This window comes from Fringilla coelebs (genome assembly GCF_963513975.1).
Source record: "Fringilla coelebs genome assembly, chromosome: 18".
NCBI lineage: Eukaryota > Metazoa > Chordata > Aves > Passeriformes > Fringillidae > Fringilla > Fringilla coelebs.
The window spans coordinates 4,446,865-4,462,229 of record NC_140044.1 but is presented as its reverse complement, the minus strand read 5'-3'; the positions used below and the strand labels follow the sequence as shown (position 1 = coordinate 4,462,229).

Below are 15,365 nucleotides of genomic sequence, written 5' to 3'. Positions count from 1 at the left end.
GTCACTGAAGCAGGTGTTTTATTCTGAAAATGTGGATTATTCTGTGGTTTAAAGACACGACCTTCTGCACTGGTGCCACAATGGCCATTTCTGGATGTCCTTACTGATGCTTCAAATATAATGGCAGTGTCTGCCAGTGCAGTGAGAACGTGCACTCACTGTAGGTTTGTGCCAGGGCTCCTACAGGAAAGGATGGAGTGCCTGAAATCTCAGAGTTACAGAGTGGTTTGTGTTTGAAGGGACCTGTACAGGTCACCTGGCCCAACTCTCTGCCACCTTCAGCTAGGTGAGAATCTGGCATTCCAGAGAAATGCCTGCCTGTTTGCAGTAACTCAGAGCACAGAAAAGATTACATTAAATACTGTGTAATGAACCAGCCTTGCCATGAAAAAGAAGCTTCTTGCTGAAATTTTTGTTTACAACATTTCCTGTGGAATGGAGCAGAGGAATGCAGTGAGAAACACAGGATATTGGGTCAAAGAAAAGATGGGTTGTAAATACAGGAAAGAAAAGACTATTATTTCTCCTTTTTTTATTTTTTAGCAATCAAAACCTCTTATTGCACTATGCTGAAAAACTCTGCCATGCTCAAAAAAACTTTATAAACCTTTCACCCATTCTCTGATTATAACTGGCTGTTCTCTGTGCTGTGACCCTTTCTTCTACAACTGGGAAGCTTTAAGACATCCTGGACAGTTAGAAAGATTTGATAAGAGAAAACTCACAGCACTCCCAAATCCTTTGCTAAATCTCCCTTTTTCTTTCCCCACAGCATGTCACTAAAGATTTCATAAGTGAAATGTACTTAATGAAGTTTCAGATATATATCCTATTAAAATGACAGCCCTCAGAAGCAACTGTTTTTAAAGCAAAAGAATATTGAAGAATTAAAAACCTGCCGACCCAAGGAAGTTAGCCAACCCCAGGAGGGGATTTATTTCACTGCCTTCCAATAATGGAATCACAGAATGAATTTAAATTTCTGAGCCCCACACCAGTGCCTGAGATGCTGAGGATTTTAGGGATAATGAAGTAATCCAGCACAAATGGGTGTTTGACTGGGACATGTGGCAGACATGGAAGTGCCAGGGCTGTGGAGGAGAATTAGGATATTTTGTATACAACCAAAAGCAGAAAGAGGCAGAAAATCTACAAGAAACCATTCAAATAGGAGGGAAATGCTACAGGTGGGACAATGTCAGATAAGAAAAGTGGGTAGATAGATAGGTGATACAGGAGCATCAAAGTCTGATTTCTGCTTGAAAGTGCAGCCTGGCTGACACAGCAGAGGCGATGGGAACAGCACTGAGCCCCACACAGATCTGCTGGTGCAGCCCAGCACAGAGGAACAAGGGCATTTCCCTCTGCATTTCCTCTGCCTCCAGAGGTTCTGCCAGTGACACGTGGCCCTGCCACACCTCCCTGCACACAGGTAGCTCCCACCTGCCTGGCAGCTCCTTCTCGCTGCACAATTCCATGGAAAGCACAGGGGTGGGGATGTGGTCTGGGGCTTCTCTCTCATGATCCTGCACAGGGGAGGAGAGGGAGGAGAGAAACCCCTGCTAAATGAGACACTGAAGCAGGAGACAGCTCTGCCAGATGCTCCAGTGAGAGGGCTCATGACAAATGGGGACAGTGAGCGATGGCTGACGGGCCGGGGGTTGTCTGTGCTTTGATAATAATAGGTGGTATTTAATATTAATTAACATTTAAATGATATTACTAATATCATTATATTGTAATATTAATTGCAATATCAGCCCAGCTGCACAAACCAGCAGGCTAGGAAGCCAAATGCCAAATCAATGGGTGTGTCACATCCGTGCATTGCCAGGCACCTCCCCGGTGCTGGGGATGGATGTCACTCACCCTGTGAGTGACAGCTGCTGCAGCCCTGCACAGGCAGGAGGGCTCCAGCTGCAACCCCTGCAGGAATGCCCAGCACATGGATTCTGTGCCTCTCCTCCTGCCTCTGCCTCCCCTGAGCTGCTGCAGCTCCAGCTGACTGAGATTGCACTCCCCAGCATGGAGAGGAGGTTGTATTGTTCTTGATTTTACACCAAGTACTACATGTGTCCAATCTGAGAGAGACCAAGAGAGTATTTTTTAATATCCCCCCCCCCACATTTTTTTTTTCATGACAGAAAATTGAAATTTGTAATGGAACTATCGTTCCTGGTTTTTTTTTGTTTTTTTTTTTTTTTAATCACTGGTCTTTGGCAATTTTAAACTCTGAGGTCTGAAAAATTCATTACCACTAACTTCCATCAAGGGTGTTCCTGAAACCAAAATTACTTAATCAACTCAATTTAGCTTCTTGTGTAGACCTAATTCAGAAAAACTTTATCTTCTTGAATTGTTATTGCAATTAATTCCCCCCCCTTTTTTTTTTCTGCAGCAGACGACATTTCAGTAATTAGATATTCTATAAAAATGAGTTATTCATTCAGAAGAGCTTCACTTTTATATTTGATTAATCACATTACCACTGAGGTCTGGGTTTTGTCTCCAAGGAAAGTTTAATGACCTCATTTTAATCCTTCTTTTAACCACCAGGCAGGTATCAATGAGAAGAAATAAAATTATCTTCTTTTTTCTTTTTCTCTGCTTTATTTCACAATCTCGAGATTACATTTGATGCTTTTTCTGTGTGACTGACCCATTTAGAAGGAAGAATCTAGCTGATTCCAATTAGGTTCAGGGCAGAATCAGGCTAAACAGAGCCTTGAACTGTGCCTTAATAACTAATGCTCAGTGTAATGGAGAGGAACCAGAACTGCTTCACCACGTGGCAGCCAGTTTAAAGCTCTGTACATGATTAATTTAGTGATAATTTGAAAATGAATGTACTGAAAGGAAATACACAAAACAAAAGGCGCTGTAAATTTAGGTTTTGATTAATGGGGTCTATTAGGAAGAGACTTCTATCAAGGAGATGACTTTTTTTTTTTAAATCAATGCATATATACCCACACAATGTAATGGAATAATTCATATAAACCACAATTTATCTGTGAGTAGAGACTTGGATATGATTGATGACTGTTTCCCTGGCATCAGCATCTATCTATGCTTTGGATCCAGCAATATGCACATCTATATTTGGTATTTATACACACACATCTCTGTATCTCTATCTGTTTGGCAGTCTCAAAGGTATCTCATCCTTTCTGTCATGTGCTACACTGGTGTAAAGGCTTAACAGACATCACAGAAGAGGCTGATGCTTTTTTCATTAAGACATGAGGAATTATTGTTTTCTCATAAGGTGAGAAATAGCTTTCATTTCAGATGAAAGAGGTGATAAAGAACAGAAGTTGAGCATCCACAAGAGAGAAGGAAGTGTTTCTTGTGTTCCCTAGCACGGCACTGAAAGGACCTCCAGGCACTCAGAGATGCTGTGCCTGGGAAAGCCCCAGTGCTCCCCAGGAATCTGCCCTTGGAGCTGGGGATCCCCTTCATTTTCTAACAGGATTAAACTGTGTGGGCACCTCACTTCCTCAGCCCCACTGGGCAGGCTCTGCACTGAGGTAGGGATCCATCTCCAAGGGCCAGCTGGACTCCAAAGGCACATCAAGATGTAAATAATTCTCTAATCATGGTTAACTTGTGTGTCTACAGCTGCAAAGCCCTGGAATAATTAGTGGGGTGAGTTCAGCACAAGGCTGTAACAGGATGGGGAAAATGAATATTTTCATTCTCCTTGTGCTCTGTTTGCTACTGCTGCCTCCCAACCTAACATTCTTAATCTAAATTCATTGTTCATGGCAAAGGTTGTCACCAGGACATGCAACGAGAGGCAGAAAGCCCATTTCAATTTATAAGCACTGGGGTCTTATTTAGGAAAACTAGACTGATTTGTGGTTTTTAAGACTTCACTGACTGTATATTTAATGGAAATGCACAGAGAATTAGGTAGATGCTCATATACCCAAATGCTACTGGGCATATCTGATTCACTTGAATGTAATAATTTATTTCAGTTAGAGGCTGACAGCTCTGTAACAGCCCAGGCTTTGCTGGGTAGTTTGGCTGAGCCTCGTTTTGACTGGAAAATTGCAAGTGAACACAGTCATCTGGGAATTTCCATGAAAGCATAATTGATTTTTAACAATAAAGCCTGTCTGCAGGACTGTACAGAACTCGGGGTTTGTCTTCAGCTGTAAAACAGCACAGTCCTGTACATTCCCTCACCACAGCACTGTCCTTCCCCTTGCCAGCTCTGACCTGTGCCATCCACTCCAATTCTTGTGTGACAACTGCCTCTAAATTATGCCACAGGCATAGTTTTGATGATTTAAAGACGCTGTGTGATCCAGGCTAATCTACATCCAAATGTCACTGCAGACTTCCTGAATGGCACAGGTGTGTGACAGGGACACTGAGGCCTGAATGGACAGCTACATATGCACCTTTGGTCTGTACACTGGCAAGCCATGTACACAGTGCTCAAGAGTTAAGCCCTTAATCTTTTCCAAGGTCTAGGAACAGGGAGGAGGCAGATGGACATGTGCCAAGGTCCTGGGAGATAGCAAGCTACCCATTTTCACTTGGTTTTCTTGGATCAGCCTGTTAAGATCTCTTTTTAGGAAGCTCTTGAAGGCATCCTGGTCCAATTTTCTGTCTGTAGGAAATCCCAGTGACATCCCACTCCTGCTGGGCTCTCCCTCCACAGTGTAAGATGAATTTGTAAAACATGAGCATGCATGTAAAAGGGATTTCTCATAACACTCCCATGTTCCAAATGCTTCTGGGTACATCTGCCTATAAATGTGCTTAGGAAACCCCAAGGCAACCTGACGTGGATGCAGATTTTGGTTTCCTACGACCATTAAATATCATTTCTCCAAAGCAGACCTATTTGCATCTTTGCATCCCAGTCACTTGGAAGTCACAATCTTTCAGCCTGAAGGAAGAGCTGAGATTTTCCCCTGCTACTTTGCTTTTTTGAAACTCACCATTGAAAATGGAGCTCAGCAGGATCTCACTGAGGGGGCTGGAGCCCAGGCAAAGCATTCACTCCACTTGCAAAAAAGTCACATTTTTACAGTTCACATCAGCTATTTCTGTGCAGTGCTGCTCTTGCATAAGTTGATGCACAACTATTTTCTCTCCTCAAACAAACAATGAATGTGAGAACAAACACATTCAGAACAGGGAGTACAATTTTAGGTTATGCTTGTTTACTTTGTTTCCACAATTTTGGCAAGTTCACAGAGCAGGAGGCTAAGTGAGAGCTACACCATGGCTGTGAAAAAGGAAACACTAATGCCCTTGTTCAAGGCACTGAAACTGGATTACTACATCCAAATTGGGTCAGAAGAATGAAAACTGAGCAGAGCGTGGAGCAAGCAGAGTTAGCAAGATAACCAGGGAAGGGAAGCTGTAAAGCAGAAGGGGTTGGAGGATCTTGGCTGGTTTTGCTTCATAGAATTAAGTACAAATGTACCCTGGTAAATCACAGGGGAGAGAAAATGGGAAGGAAACATCAGAATGGGAGAAGGAAGAACTATTTCTGGTAAAGGCGATGCCAGCAGGGCAGCGACGCTCCAAGAGCATCTTCGCTCTCAAATTCCAAAGCTCTTCTCAGAATGGGCTCATTAACATCTCCCACAGCTCTCGAGGAACCAGAGCACCTGCACAGAGAAAGGTCAGACCTGTTTGGCAGTGTGGTGCCAAAACCAAGCAGCCCTTTTAACTTGGGTCTGTCTCTGTGTCCTTTTGTGCAGGAAGCACCGAGCTGTTCTCCGCAGATCCCAGCACTGCCTGACCCAGCCCAGCACGAGCCAGGCTAACTCAGCCTCACTGCAGCAGCCAGGGCTGAGCCTGCTCTGACAACATTAATTAAATAGCCCAGGTAGAAACTGGCAAGAGCTGCTTTTCCCAATGTGCTTGCAACAAGGACTTGCTCCTTCACTGATTAGCCAAGTCCATGTTGTAACCAGACTCACCTTTCCCAGAAACACGTCCCTCCTGCCCCAGCACAGCCTCTCTGAATCCAGGTTACTCCTCACCAGAACTCTGCCTTGAGTTCAGCCAGCCCTTGGCCAGGCAGCCTTTCCCAAGCTGGGGAAGCTGAGAGCTGGGAAGCACCCTCCCATCTCCAACAGTCCAGTCCTAAACCTTTGGAGCTGTTCGGGGAAGGGGATGCTGTCCTAGAGCTGCCTCTTTGAAACAGACTCCACTGGATTCAGCTTTGGAAGAGGAGATTCTCAAAGTGGTGACAAAGGGCAAATTTTAAAGTAGCTTAAAATAAAACCTCCTAAGGCTCAGGAGATTCAAGAACTTGAATAGCCCAGTTTCTTTCTTCCCTTTCTTTCCCTCCAAAAAAAAATTTTTTTTTTTTGAGAGTTTGATTGCCAGGCAGGTTTTCCCAAGAATTCACAAACTCAAGTAATCATGAGCACTTTAGCCCTGTGAAATAATATTTTCCTTACATGGGCTACTATAAAAACAAGTTCTGCACAGTAGGCAAATTTAAAATAACTTTTAATTAACATTTCAGACACAGAAGTCTGATCATGCAAATTCATCTGCGTCTCCTCTCTGTGCCTGATTGTTCCTGATTGAATATGATAAAAATAGACTTTGAATGAGTCAAGTGTGGGCATGGATTTCTTTCACTTCTCCTCCCCTCTGATTATGCATTTTCTTAGATAAAGTGGAAATCCTTGAATGGCTATTAACAGTATCATGGGTCAGACTGGAAAGGGCATCGTGCCTGAGAGGAGTTAAAGATTTCACTGGAATTAAAGGTGTTCCTCCTGTGAGCAAGAAAGATGCTTCAAACTTACATAAACCTCACCTGAGACTATCCAGCATTGTTCTATCTCAGCTGACTTTTAATCTCTGAAATACCAACTCTAATTTCACTGCATCCCCTGTATCTGAGGTGAGCATCTGACCAGAGCCTATGGATCCATATTAATATGGAAAAACCACAACTCACTTGCACACAGGAGATAAATATTTGAAGGCAGACTGAGGAATTTCCCCATAATTAAGACATGTCAGAGGACATGACCCTGTTATAAGTAACAAGGACTCTGGATAATGGAGGGCACAGTGATACCTTCATCTTACAACAGTATCAGAGCCAGTTTTCCAGTAAAAATTCCTACAAAGCCTTTGTAACACACTCTGGTTAAAATGTCAATATTTTACAAGAGCTGGTGACTTGGCAGGTGCAAAATCCACCAAAAATTCCACAGAAATGAATGAGTCACAGAATATTTGGGCATGGGGGATTAAAATACCCTCAGTCCTCGGGACTGTCAGGACTGGCCCTGCTGATGGAGACTGGCCTTAGAATTAACTGCAGACTTGAGTTCCAAATTGTTTCATCCAGAGACTCGGATTTCCTTCCTCCCACGTAATTTCAGAACCCTTTGTTTGAGAAGGTGGGGCTCCTTCTTCCCCTGCCTTTCAGGTGATGGACCAAAGCGTGTGAAACCCACTGGCACTGGTTTTCATGGAAGCACCCAGGAATTTTGGAGTTTTACTTTACAAAACCTTCATTTCGCACCTTTAAGGATCTTCTCTGTAATTTTATTGCTCTCTGACCACTTGCCATCCAGCAGTACACTTTGATGCCAGCCCCTCTGGTATTTTGGAAGTCCATTCACCAACACACCTCTGCTGGATGTGCCACCCTGGCACTGCTGTGCCTGTGTCTCACCCTGCACATGGTCCACGTGTGCAGCCCCTTCCCCCTGCCCTGTGCTCGGCTGCAGACGTGCCCTGACTCTTGTGACCATCACAGTGGATGCTTTCCTCTCTCCCACCCTGTTGTTAGATTTTACACAGCAACATTAATTCCTGCTGCTGAATACATGAGCTGTGACACCAGCGTGGTGCAGTGTCCTCCTGAGCTACATTCCCATCCAGAAACGATTAAGTCTGAAACCACCCTGGCTGAATGACAGGTAATTTAAGAGCTCTATAGGGTGGGCCTCTGTATCTGTCTGGGATGAATACAGCTCCTGAGTTCCTCTCATCTGGCTGCTTGCCAAGAGCAAGCCACAGTTTCAGTTATTCAGCCTATTTTTGTTTTTACAACAGCATCTCAATACAACTATTTAAAATGAAAATATACAATATCTCTCCAAACAGTCCGCAGACTTAAAAGAGACCATGGGCTTTCTCACTCTCTGAGGAGCTATAGATTTCCTGGAAAGTGATTTTTGCTATTTTTTTTAGAGGTGTTAAAATGCAGATCAGACTATTTGAGGACAGTGAGGAGATTCAGCTCAGGCTTAAAGAAACTCATCAGCCTGATGCTGTTCCCTCTGCCAGTAAGAGAAAAAAACATATTATACTTTCATACCCACATGAAATTCAGCCTGGCTATACCCAGGAGTATATCAAAGATATTTGTTTCCATAGAATCACGAAGTATTATTGTAAAATACCCTCGGTTTTCCACTCTTTATAGAGAAGTCCCATGTGCCACTGTGTAAAGCCCTTTGGCCCTTGCAAAACTCTTTCTTCAGTGATTGAAATTAGAGAAATAATGGTACACATCAACTCTGCTTAGAGGAAGAGTAGCATTTTCTAATCCATTTAACACAATTCTGTGGGTAATTCTCTTGATGGCTTTTATTCCTTCCAGGTTTAATACACACCGAGACATTAAATACTCAGAATTCACCTGAAAGAAAATTTCCATTATCCCACCTTCCATCAGCTTTGAGAAGTGCTTTGGAAAGCCATTAAAACACACCACATCTGGAGGAGATGCTGCCCTGCAGAAGGCACCAATGTGCTCGTGCAAGGAACCCTGAGCCAGCTCACCTTGCTCCCCAAAACCTCCCCTCCCAGCTGGCATCTGGGGACACGGACCCACGGCCTGGCTCCTGTGTGCTGAAGTGACATGGCCACTAGATGTCATTCCTTTTTCACTCAAAGGGAGGGCAGAGAAGAATTTACCTGGCAGAATAAAGTCCCCACACACACCAGGGAGCTGTGGAATTGCTGTGGTGCAAGGTCCTGCAGCCCCACAGACACAAACCTCCTTCCAGAGAGAATAATTCTGTCCTGGCGGGAGAAAGGACCACACAGCCCAAGATCTGTGCTGCATTTTTATGCCTCTTCATAACTGCACCATATTGAAGGAGATCCTTAACTACAACTTAACAGCAGAAAGATTGGAGAATCCACCAGGGACACAGAGCACACGTGTGCTGCTGCATCCACTGGAGCAGATCTGATGCTCAGACCTGAAAATGTGTTGGGCATGCATTTTGCAGAGACTCAGGAGGAATTTAGTGCCTTTTTTCTTCTTAGAGCCTATGTCCAAGTCACTGTGTGAGAAAATGCTGTTTGGGAGCTGAGAACATCACAGCCTCAAGCCCAGCTCCCCACGGAGATGGGAAGGAAGGATCCAGACTCCAGAACTGACATGAATCCAGTTTGGGTCCACAGGGGCATAAACTGGGCTCTGCATGACTTCCTTGAGTTCTGTGACATATCTGCAGTTTGTAAGAGTATAACTAAGGGGAAAATTAGGTCCTGTGCTAATAAATATTTAGAGACCCTTTAGGATGGAATGAAAATTCAGAATAATATAAATAATAAAAACATTCCTCCAAGGATGTTCAGTGACTTGAGCTCAAAGAAGTCAGATCACCTGTATTTGAAAAGATTTGATGCCTATTTAAGATACATCACTTACTGCTCCTTGTTGACCCCCATATGAATACTGACAGGGGGTACACAAGCATTTCTCATTTATTAGCATATAGACCTCTGCAGTGCTCTGTGATTTCTAAATTTACCATGCACATTTCAGATGTTCTACATCTATGGATTATGAAGGCTGGAATGAAGCAGACCACACCATTTCACCTTCCAAATCTTCATTTTTACCTTAGCCAGCTCTAAAAATTTGTCATTTGCAATCTCTGGTTTTTTCCCCTCGCCCTCCAGGAATACCTTGGAACACATGAGAACAGAACAGAAGAAGACTGTGCTAATAAAACATAAGAAAAATCTTTAAGTGATTAAAACCAGATGTACTGAAGAATGTCTACACATTTACTGCCAGCACACACAAATACATCTGTTAGAGCTATCAGTGAAATACAAATTTTACCAGCTACCTGCCACCATTTAGAGCACTTACAGCCCTCTTGAAATCATATCCAAGCCATAAACCCCAAATATCTCTCAGTGCTCAGGATTTCACTCAGAAGTATTAATAACTCTGATATGTCTACAGCCAATTGCTATGAAACAAGTGCATCCTCTTTGGTGCAATCAGACATGGGCTGTTTGCCACGTTATTTCAGCTCCTCCAGCGCCTTGGCCAAATCAGTCACCAAACAGTTTTGCTGGTTCATGCATCAGTCTTTTCCTTTTTCTCCCCTGAAAGTCTTTATTGCACAGTTATCCATCAGAGTTCCTCCTATCTGCCCAACCAGCTTGGAGAGACAGCAGAAATCAACAGCCATGAGTGAAAACCAGTGTGTGCATGCATCACCCTGCTGCTGTGTGGGTACTCACAGTGCTGGTGGTGAATTCAGGGGGGTTGTCATTCACATCTGTCACTGTGATGATGGCTGTGGCCGTGTTTGAGAGACCATAGTTCAGATTTCCTTCCATGTCTGTTGCTTGAACAATGACTATGTACTGCTGAACTTTCTGAAAAAAAAAAAAAAAAAAAAGAAGAAGAAAAGATGAGAGACAAAAACACATGCTGTACAACACTTTGGTTTATTTTCCATATACAAGTGTGATCTTTAAGCAGGCTAAGAAGTTAATTGGATTAAAAATGTTAGTAAAAAGAAAAAATCAATTAATTTTTCTGCATCATTTTTGAAGTGATTTTTGCAGAGATTCGTGGACATCACCTGTCTCATGGGAAAATAAAAAAGTCTTATGGGCAAAATTCCCTGGCTGAAGCTGACATTTTTATTAACTTTTAAGTATTTTCTGCAACATTAGCTTCTGTCTTCTGAAAACCAGTTAAAGTTTTGTTCATGTGTTTTCACTGAAAACATTGCTAAGAACATTATACCCCCAAAATTGACATCAACATTGCCTAGCAGCCCTCCAGCTCGTTCTGCTCACACAGTTTGATGCCCAAAAAGCATTAAAATGCTCTTCATGTTTCAATCCTTAACACAATCTTGGTAAATAAGGAGAATTTAAGTCCACTATGGAAGAAAAAAATAATTCAGTGCAATAAACAGCAGTTCAGCAGAACTAATTTAAATTCCTGAGCACCCCCAACAACACAGCTCTCAAAGGAAAAAACCTCAGAGAGCCAGCCATAAAAATCACACAGTGAAGTTCTAAAGGATGCTGTAAGTCAATGCAACTGGAAAATAAATCTGAATAAAATAGGAGAGGCCATCTGATGTTGCATGTGTACATATCTTCCTGGCATCTCTTAGGAATATCTGGCTGCATCAAGAGAACTCTTTACAACTGGCCTCAACAATAAATTTTCATTTACACTTGCAGAATTTACTATTGATTACTGTCATGCTCCCAGAGCACTTTACAGGCAGATGGGAAAGCAAAGCTCCTCTCCTGGACAGTGGGCAAAGGGAGGCAGGAGAACCAGGGAAGGATCCAGGCAAAAGCTCAACACAACCCTGCTCCTTAAGGCTGCAGGTGGCACAGCAGAGAGCCCCAAAGGGGTGTAAACCAAGTGCAGGCAGAATTTCACACAGGAAAAGCTTTTTTGTGAAGTCAGGTGGAGGGACTTTGGTGCAAGGAAAGACCAGCTACTTCCAGAACACACTCAGGTACCAGGGATGCTCCTTCAAGGTGCCAATGCTACAAGAGTGTGTAAAATGTCAAATGTCCTCTCAAGTTTCAAAGGGCAAGAATTAGGTCAATTAGGTCTTTTTATTCCCATATAAACATCCTTGAAGTGCTGTAACTGGCTCAGTTCTTTAATTCTTCTGAGTTGCCAGAATAAGAGATCTGCATTTTAGCTTTATCTTGATTCCAGGGCTTTTAATTGACCTGCTAAACTGACAAGACATCACACTTAGGGATCCATCAGCACCTTGCAACTGGAATATATTATGGAAATGCACTTTCATTATCTCTTCCTATCTTGTATAATAAAACATGAGGGAGAAACTATTGTTAGCCCTTGTTTTGCCTCATGCAAGAAGGTTCTGTTCATTGCTCCATTTGTAAGGCACTGCACCAGGCTGAAATGTCCTTATTAGTGAATGTAATTTCTATTTCATATCTAGCTTTTCCTTCCTTATTCTCTGTTATAGACTACCTGGGAGGCTGATGGAAGTATTTCCTAGCAGGCCAAATACTCTGGTTTAAATAACAGAAGGTCTAAATCATAGAAGTGGGGAGGACACTTAAAAAAGTAGCAGCAATCAGATTTCACATAAATTAGAAAAACACATCTGTGTGTTTGTACTCACAGGCCCCAGGTTTACAACAGAGTTTTCTTTAACAAAGCACTGCTCACTGAGCTCTGTAATGTTCATTAAAAAGCCCCACACAAATTCAGAGCATTAAATTAAAGAACTTTAAAAGAAAGACGTTGATCAGATCACAACACAAAAAAAGAGAAGGAAAATGGCCAGAATTTATTAGAGTGTGCAAATGTACCAGCCACAAGGAGCTGGTGTAGAAGGAGGGAAAGGAGGAAGGATGGCAAAGGAACACAGTGTTTGTGCAGCAAGTGCAGGCAGGCCAAGCCTGGTGAGAAAATGTGGGAATTACAGCAGATCCCAAAGGGATGGAATGATCAGGCAGGACCGTGATGGGAATGCAGATGTTGGAGAGGTGCTGGATCTCAGGATAGCCCTGGGCACACATCAGAAGTCAGCTGCTGGGGGAACCCTAGGGACATCCCCAAAGTGGCACTGGTGTCCATCAACTGAACACAAAACTATTGTGTTTAGAACAAAAGGGGATTTTGACATGGAGAATGGTGTGAGAACTCAGACACACAAAATCATAGAAATATCGAGGTTAGAAAAGACCTTTAAGATCAAGTCCAGCCATAAAGCCAACATTGCCAAGTCCACCAAATGGAAACAGTCCGAGATCTGATCTGCCAAACCTTCAGGATGCCAGCCACATCCAGCTCCATCCCAAAGGCTCCAGCACCGTGGGCATATAAGGGGGCTCCTCTCAAGTGCCCAGTTCTGGTTTATAACTAATTCAGTCTCTAGTGAGATCACCCCCAGCAGATAACAAATTACTGATTTTTTGTTTTTCTCTAGCTAATCTTTTTGTTTTTGTGCATTAAGCTGATTTTATTGAACTATTCAATCAATTTCAATTTCAGCATGTCCTTCCAATTTGTCACATCATCTCCAGGGGCATCTCAGTTTGTTGTCCTAATAGTATTATTATTGTCACCACTATTAAAAAAAAAAAGGCAGCCTCATGCCCCCAAGCATGAGAGACATTTTCTTGATGGCATTTTGATCATACAGAATAATTCTCCTATTCTCTTTCTTTGCAAAAATGACATTTTAAATAGCACAGGGCAGAAACTACAGCATATAGGTAAACCAAAATAGTCCTAACATTTACTGTGAATTTGCTCTGATGGTGATGCTGGGGAACTCAGGAAATGAGCCTGTGGCCCAAGGGGGTCTGGACTAAAAACCCAGCCCCACTGAAGCCTGCGGGAGGTCCTGTGGCAAGTGTTTCTAATAAATCTAACAGATCTTCATGTTACAGCAAAGCAAATGTGCTGCTTTTATGCCAGCCAAGGAAAAAAACTCATCTTGATAAGTGCAGAGCTTTCGGTCTGACCTAAAAACTAAGAAGGACTTTTAAAGGAAAAAATTATGAAGGAAAGAATAATTAAAGGAACTGTGGCAGATCTAATCTGTCTGCTCTTCTGTCAGTCATCTGACACCGTGCCCCAAAGAAATACATCAGCTAAATTCCAGGAGATGGGAATTAGTTGAAGGAATTTGTTAAGATGGCTAATGGGAAATTAGTCAAGGGCTTGGTTAAACAGGTGCCTTGTACAGGAGGAATGGCAGCTTGGAAGAAGGGCAACTGCATCATAGAAAAATGTGATCTAACAGCAGAAAATACAGGAAAATGCAGCAAGGCACCAATAAAATAAAAGTTCCCTGGAAGCTGTTCAACTGGGCACGGGGAAGGAGGGCTGTCCCCATGTCCCACCAGCTCCAGGGAGGCAAAGGCCCTGTGTGCAGCTCTGAGCAGGGCACATCTGGCAATCCTGATCCCCGTGCCAAGCAGCCAGGGCTGATGGGGATGCTGGGCACAAGCCAGGCCCTCGTGCTCCTGCTGAGCCCCCTGGATGCAGCCAGGTGCTGGCACTGAAGTGCCCATCACTGAGAAGAGCCTGGAAGAGCCTGGCTTGTTTAGTCTAGCAAAATGAAGGCTGATAGCAGATATGATTGCTGTCTATAAATAACATCAGGAGGATAAACACTAGGAAGGCAAAGAAGCAATTTAAACTAAAGGACAATGTTGACACAAGAACAAATGGGTATAAACTGGCCATGAATAAATTGAGGCTGGAAATTAGTGGGTGCTTTACCAATAAAGGAGTGAGATGCTGGAGCAACCTAATAGAGGGTCTGGGGAGCAAAAATATTCAAAAGAATATATTAAATTAGGGCTAAATCCTCTTGGTCTAGGTAGAAATGATGACAAATTGAGCTAAAGCAGAAGGCAGATCTCTCAGCATTCTCTGTGTACAAACAACTTTCTAAAAAGAAAAAGAAAAAAAACCCTTTCAGTCCAAATAGCACAGACTGTTCGTGTGAAAAGGCTTAACACTGATCGTTATCACTGAACCAGCCCATTCCAGTGGCACACACAAAGGACCAGGTGCCCCAAACAAAATTACAGCCATTGCAAGTGGCTCTCCCCATGGAGACAGAGGCTGGCACGGAAAGCACCGGCTCAAATCCCCGGCTGAGCCGAGCAGAGTCTTGCTGAGAGAGGGTATAAACAAGAGTAAATCGTATTCAGAGACAGAGTAGAAAAGAACAAAGTATTTTGAAATTAAGTCCTAGTAATGGAGTGCTACCTGTGATCCCAATTTTCAAATGTGCACGCACGGTGTTGAGAAATGTGGCTCTTGCCAGTTCACACAGGCAATTATTATACATCACACATGAGCTGGGGAACTGTGTATACCAAAGTCCAGAAATGCAGTAATTATGTGATTAAATTAATCTGCATTATGGACAAAGGGTTTGCAAAATTAGGAACTACATTTTCAAAGCCCTGTACAAATATTGTCCAATTAATTACTACTTCCTGAGAAATGTATGACTAGCTAATTTTAGCATCACGTCTGGTAAAGCAAATAAGGTTACCAGGATGTAGGATGTATTAGCAGGAATCCATTGGTGAAGGAAATAGGAAATCTAAATTCTATT

General features: G+C 42.9%; 1 protein-coding gene across 1 annotated transcript in view; it reads right to left on the bottom strand.

Moving 5' to 3' along the window:
- The window catches only part of CDH4 (cadherin 4), a gene marked incomplete at its 5' end in the record, with an annotated part of 414,254 nt that overhangs the window by 30,075 nt on the left and 368,814 nt on the right, over window positions 1–15,365 (bottom strand). The window contains one exon of the mRNA XM_084217634.1: window positions 10,504–10,641. Coding sequence (XP_084073760.1) covers window positions 10,504–10,641 — 138 coding nt within the window. The remainder of the gene's footprint in view (window positions 1–10,503; window positions 10,642–15,365) is intronic.